Genomic DNA, 6,872 nt, shown 5'->3' on the forward strand with positions numbered 1-6,872 from the left:
CTTAGACAAACCTGTAAAAGTAAGAGCAATTTACAGTAAAGGAAAAGCTTGAGACTTACATTCCTAATGTGGTCCTGCTTATTATTTACATATTCATATGCTACCTTGACTCATGAAAGATAATTAGTTTCATGGAAAATAACTGGATCACTTAGCTTTAATGGCTTCTCTATGCTTCCCCTCTATGGCCCTCTTTAATCAAACACAGAAGACATGGCAACTCTTAGAATCACAGAATGATAGAATAAAAGCGGTTAAAAAAATGCAATCAGGGCACAACCTAAAGCAAACACAATGCATTCCAAAGACTCTGTCACCGTTTTTTGAAAGCAAACAACTAAATATTGTGTGTTCGTAAACTCCCTGAAGTAAAGCTCCTTAGCCCCGTGAAATTGTGTCTTTTCTCCGTTTCCCATGTCAGAGAAAAGTTATAATTCAGGCAAGTACAAAGTACTAGATTTGGGATTTTGTTGGGGGTTACAACACTAATCTCTTCTGTTCTTTACTAGGTCAGTTATGGTTTTGTTTCTGACGCTCTTAATGACAAAACTCAGTTCCCTTTTGTCTACCGAATGGTCCCCAAAGAAGAGCATCAGTATCTGGGGATAGTCCAACTGCTCCTGCACTTCAACTGGACTTGGATTGGCCTCGTTGCTCCAGACACCAACAATGGAGAGAGGTTCATGAGGACCTTGAAGCCCCTGCTAACCAGGAACACAATTTGTGCTGCCTTCTCAGTTACAATCACAATACATAATCAGGAAATACCGTGGCATTCTAAAATATCTTTCATGTGGAAGAAAGTCAATGTATTAATCTACTATGGAGAGATGCGCTACTTCTTTAGTACAATACGTGTTTTGCAAAAATTGGTTGAAAAGCATATAAGACCCATTGTGGGGAAAGTCTGGATCACAACAGCTTTGTGGGATCTCACCTTGACCTTGTCTTATGATATTCTTTCTTCCCTGCACATTCATGGTTTTTTTTCTTTCTTAACTCATATTAAAAGGCCAAACTATGACGATTTTGAAACATTTATAAATCCTACATTACGCTTTGGGGAGAAATCATTTAAATGTTCATATTCAAAGCACAGGTTGTCTATAAAAGGAAGGAAAAGGTGCAGGGAAGAAGACACTCTGGAGTCCCCGCCTGACAAAGTGATTGAGAAAATCCTGTCTCTGGATAGTTACAGTATTTACAATCTTGTCCTTGCTCTGGCACAGGCCTTGAGGGCTGCCCTTTCCTCCAAATCCAATCAGATGGTGGCGAAGGGTAAAAAGAGGCTGAAATATCAAAGGATACAGTCTTGGCAGGTATTGCTGTTTTCCTCACAGGCTGAACAGGCATCGGTGCTGTGAATTCCATTCAGGCTCGACTTTGCCTCCATTTACAGTGGTATCTCTGGTTAATAACTTAATTCGTTCTGGAGGTCCGTTCTTAACTTGAACCTGCTCTTAACCTGACGTACCACTTTAGCTAATGGGGCCTCCCACTGCTGCCGCGCTACCACCGGGCGATTTCTGTTCTCATCCTGAAGAAAAGTTCTTAACCCGAGGTACTATTTATGGGTTAGCGGAGTCTGTAACCTGAAGCGTCTGTAACCCGAGGTACCACTGTTCTGTACTGTTGCCCATATCTTAATTTTGCTGCTGAGAAGACAATGTGCCTCCACTCTACCACCTGATTCCTTAGCAAGGCTTCATGCTATTACTAGCCAATGAGACTAATCCTTGCAGAATTCTTCCAAGTGTCTGGAATAAAGCTTATGTATCTCACGGCTTTAGTCTGTCCCAACAGGCTGAGGCAGAAACAATGGGCTAAAGATCCCAATGTCAGTCTGTACAAAGATCTCCAGCAATTAGGCTATGTTATCTAGATTCTTTTCTATTATTTTATTCTATTATTCTATTTTATTTTATTATTATTTTATTCTATTATTTCTTTTCTATTGTTTTCTTTTATCTATTCTTTTCTAAATCTGCATGCTTTCTTTCCTGTTCTAGCTCCACCCTTTTCTGGGAAGTTCCCAGTTTTACAATACTTCCATGGAAGGAGTCTATTTCGATGAGAATGGGCAGTTGACAGTCGAATCTGACGTTGTGAACTGGGTGCCATTTCCTAATAAATCCTTTCGTGCCGTGAAATTTGGGAGCATAACCAGACAGGGATCCTCAGGCCCAAAATTCACCATTGACGAAAAGGCTCTTGTGTGGTCCAGGCTGTTCAACCAGGTTTGGAAAACCCATTCATTGAATTGTATTCACTTTTAGAGATATGTTAAGTTCTGATATTCTGTTGGGAGAAGCAATAATATTGTTGTTGTTTAGTCATTTAGTTGTGTCCGACTCTTCATGACCCCATGGACCAGAGAACGCCAGGCACCTCTGTCCTCCACTGCCTCCCGCAGTTTGGTCAAACTCATGCTGGTAGCTTTGAGAACACTGTCCAACCATCTCGTCCTCTGTCGTCCCCTTCTCCTTGTGCCCTCCCTCTTTCCCAACATCAGGGTCTTCTCCAGGGAGTCTTCTCTTCTCATGAGGTGGCCAAAGTATTGGAGCCTCAGCTTCACAATAATATACAATAATATACCTTATAACTATCCAAGTAATGGGCTAAAACTATACAGCGGTGGAGATTAATGGAGTAAAGTCAAAATAAGAAACATGAAAAAGGAAAAGCAGGTTAGAATATGACTGGGGCATGGCTTTTGCAGTAGTCAGGAAGCATGCCAGACTTCAGAATTGAACACAACATGGCTGCTCCAGATACCTTTCTGTTTCTGGTTGTTTGCTTCTATGGATTTTGATATTTTTAAACAGCTTCCATGATTGCAGATTTGTACTGTGTTTACAAGACCTTTGTAATGATGGCAGACAGCTCTGACTCCTAAATCCAAGGGCAATACAGTCTCCATGTAATTCTTTCTTCTTGATTATCACTTTGTGCCCCAACTGTGTCCCAAGGACTATGACCCTCTGTTTTGTCCCATGGATCAAAAAAAGCATCTACAACAAAGCCGTGTCTATTCCACATAGACTGAGATGGTACACTGGCCCAGAAGTTACTTGCTAACAGTCTTTCATTGATGCTTTTTTTCTCTTTTTGGTCAGACCCTTCCTCAGTCCAGGTGTACCGAAAGCTGTCGCCCTGGATATGCCAAAAAGGTTCAGGAAGGGGAACCCATTTGCTGCCATGCTTGTGCTCCATGTGCGGAAGGGATGATCTCCACTCAGGAAGGTAGGAGACTTCAGAGGAATGTGCAGCAAAAAGTACAATAATTCATGTCTTTTGTTGAAGAATATTCAAGTATAGTCTTATGGTTGAATTTAATAAAGGTTCAATAGTAACGTACATAATATTAATAAAGTTTTCCAGGTACCACTGAGACAGCCTTGAGTATGTAAGAATTAGGCAGTGTTGCTGTGTCTGGTAGGCTCTCCTGAACCAGTCAGTGTGGCAAAGCAGCTAGGATGTTTGGTTTGTACTGGGAAGACCAGAGGTCCAGTCCATGCTCCTCCAAGGAACTTTTTTTTCTGTAAATTACACCCATCTGACAACACCTGGTGCTAGGGGAGAGATCAGATGTAGCTGCAATTAACAACTTGGAGCTTCAAGATCACTCCAAGCTCTTCCTTTGGAGGGGAATAAGAGGTTATCAGCACTAGGGACCGACATGGAAAGGACCAACTCATAGAATCATAGAGTTGGAAGAGACCACAAGGGCCATCGAGTCCAACCCCCTGCCAAGCAGGAAACGCCATCAGAGCACTCCTGACATATGGTTGTCAAGTCTCTGCTTAAAGACCTCCAAAGAAGGAGACTCCACCACACTCCTTGGCAGCAAATTCCACTGTCGAACAGCTCTTACTGTCAGGAAGTTCTTCCTAATGTTTAGGTGGAATCTTCTTTCTTGTAGTTTGGATCCATTGCTCCGTCTCCGCTTCTCTGGAGCAGCAGAAAACAACCTTTCTCCCTCCTCTATGTGACATCCTTTTATATATTTGAACATGGCTATCATATCACCCCTTAACCTCCTCTTCTCCAGGCTAAACATGCCCAGCTCCCTTAGCAGTTCCTCATAAGGCATCGTTTCCAGGCCTTTGACCATTTTGGTTGCCCTCCTCTGGACACGTTCCAGTTTGTCAGTGTCCTTCTTGAACTGTGGTGCCCAGAACTGGACACAGTACTCCAGGTGAGGTCTGACCAGAGCAGAATACAGTGGCACTATTACTTCCCTTGATCTAGATGCTATACTCCTATTGATGCAGCCCAGAATTGCATTGGCTTTTTTAGCTGCCGCGTCACACTGTTGGCTCATGTCAAGTTTGTGGTCAACCAAGACTCCTAGATCCTTTTCACATGTACTGCTCTCAAGCCAGGTGTCACCCATCTTGTATTTGTGCCTCTCAATTTTTTTTTGCCCAAGTGCAATACTTTACATTTCTCCCTGTTAAAATTCATCTTGTTTGTTTTGGCCCAGTTCTCTAATCTGTCAAGGTTGTTTTGAAGTGTGATCCTGTCCTCTGGGGTGTTAGCCACCCCTCCCAGTTTGGTGTCATCTGCAAATTTGATCAGGATGCCCTTGAGTCCATCATCCAAGTCATTGATAAAGATGTTGAATAAGACCGGGCCCAAGAGAGAACACTGTGGCACCCCACTAGTCACTCTTCTCCAGGATGAAGAGGAACCATTGATGAGCACCCTTTGGGTTCGGTCAGTCAGCCAGTTACAAATCCACTGAGTGGTACCATAGTCAAGACCACATTTTACCAGCTTCTTTACAAGAATATCATGGGGCACCTTGTCAAATGCCTTGCTGAAATAAAGGTAGGCTACATCCACTGCGTTCCCTTCATCTACCAGGGTTGTAATTCTGTCAAAAAACGAGATCAGGTTAGTCTGACATGACTTATTTTTCAGAAATCCATGCTGACTATTGGTGATCACAGCATTCCTTTCTAGGTGCTCACAGACTGTTTGCTTAATGATCTGCTCCAGAATCTTCCCTGGTATTGATGTCAGACTGACTGGGCGGTAATTATTTGGGTCCTCTCCTTTCCCCTTTTTGAAAATAGGGACAACATTTGCCCTCCTCCAGTCTGCCGGGACTTCGCCTGTTCTCCAGGAATTCCCAAAGATGACTGCCAGTGGTTCTGAGATCACATCTGCCAGTTCTTTTAATACTCTTGGATGCAGTTCATCTGGCCCTGGAGACTTGAATACATCTAGACTAGCCAAGTATTCTCCTCAGTTATTCTGGGCTGTGTTTCCTCTGCTGAATCATTTGCTCCAAATTCTTCAGGTCGGGCATTGTTTTCTTTATCAGAGAAGACTGAGGCAAAGAAGGCATTGAGGAGTTCAGCCCTTTCTGTGTCCCCTGTTTGCATTTCACCATCTTCTCTTCTGAGTGACCCCACTGTTTCTTTGTTCTTCCTTTTGCTACGAACATACCCATAAAAGCCTTTTTTGTTGCTTTTAACCTCTCTAGCAAGCCTGAGTTCATTCTATGCTTTAGCTTTTCTGACTTCTAACTCTCTGTGTTAGCAAGTCCCATCACTGTTTCTGTTTGAAGGGGGTTGGCTGGATTTAAAACTGACCTGCTTTTTTTGCTAGTCTACAGGAAAATGTTCAAGCAGACACTCTTCTTTTTTCCAGATGCAGACCACTGCACCAAATGTCCAGAAGATCAATACTCCAACAAGGACAGAGATCAATGCATCCCCAAGATTATCATCTTCCTGTCCTATGATGAATATCTGGGGACCCTCTTGGCTTCCACTGCCCTGTTTTTGGCCTCAATCACAGGCCTTGTTTTAGGAATATTCATTAAATATCTTGACACTCCCATAGTCAAAGCCAACAACAGGGACCTTTCCTACATCCTCCTTGTCTCCCTCCTCCTTTCCTTTTTGTCCTCCTTTCTGTTTATAGGCCGGCCAAGGAAAGTGACCTGCCTTCTAAAGCAGACAGCCTTTGGCATCATCTTCTCAGTTGCTGTCTCTTCTTTGTTGGCAAAAACTATTACCGTTGTGCTGGCCTTCCTGGCCACTAAGCCAGGAAACAGGGTGAGGAGATGGCTGGGAAAGAGTTTGGCTAATTCCATTGTCATTTCCTGTTCCAGTATTCAAATTCTCATCTGTGTCATCTGGCTGGGTACCTCTCCTCCATTCCCAGATTCTGATATGCAGTCTCAGCCTGGAGAGATCATCCTGCAGTGCAACGAAGGGTCTGTTGCCATGTTTTATTGTGCCCTTGGCTACATGGGCTTCCTGGCTGCCATCTGCTTCACGGTGGCTTTTCTATCCAGGAAGCTGCCTGGGGCCTTCAATGAAGCCAAGCTGATCACCTTCAGCATGCTGGTCTTCTGCAGTGTTTGGGTGTCCTTTGTGCCCACCTACCTGAGCACCAAGGGGAAATACATGGTAGCCGTGCAGATCTTCTCTATGCTGGCCTCCAGTGCTGGACTTCTGGGTTGCATCTTCCTTCCCAAGTGCTACATTATTGTACTAAGGCCTAGTCTGAATACAAAGGAGCACCTGACTACAAAGACTTAATATGGCACCTGATTCCTTAACTATCTTTTTGGTTTTTGCAATTGATAGCTAGCATGGTAGCAATAAAGCCAGGATACATGACTCTGGAAAGTAGTTCTTTAAAAGCTATTGTTTTGGAAATTAGAACACCAAATTATAATTTGAAATATCTGCCATCCTTACCACTGTTCATTTTTCACCTGCTAAGCCTTATTTATGAATCCTTTTGTGAGGACTAATAGGAAATCCTTATCACAATTCAATAATAATGAATGCTATTTAATTAAGAAAATAAAAATTTATTAGTATCGCAAATTACTTACCCTTTGTTTT

General features: G+C 42.9%; 1 protein-coding gene across 1 annotated transcript; it reads left to right on the top strand.

Moving 5' to 3' along the window:
• Window positions 1-1,265: 1,265 nt before the first annotated feature.
• LOC309363249 (vomeronasal type-2 receptor 26-like) lies at window positions 1,266-6,560 on the top strand (the record flags this gene model as incomplete). Its single annotated transcript, XM_081899353.1, has 4 exons — window positions 1,266-1,319; window positions 2,010-2,237; window positions 3,117-3,243; window positions 5,662-6,560. The coding sequence occupies 4 exons, from the start codon at window positions 1,266-1,268 to the stop codon at window positions 6,558-6,560; spliced, it is 1,308 nt and encodes a 435-aa protein (XP_081755479.1).
• Between the last annotated feature and the right edge of the window lie 312 nt (window positions 6,561-6,872).

Source organism: Podarcis melisellensis (assembly GCF_964234715.1).
Source record: "Podarcis melisellensis genome assembly, chromosome: 2".
In the NCBI taxonomy this organism is placed as follows: domain Eukaryota; kingdom Metazoa; phylum Chordata; class Lepidosauria; order Squamata; family Lacertidae; genus Podarcis; species Podarcis melisellensis.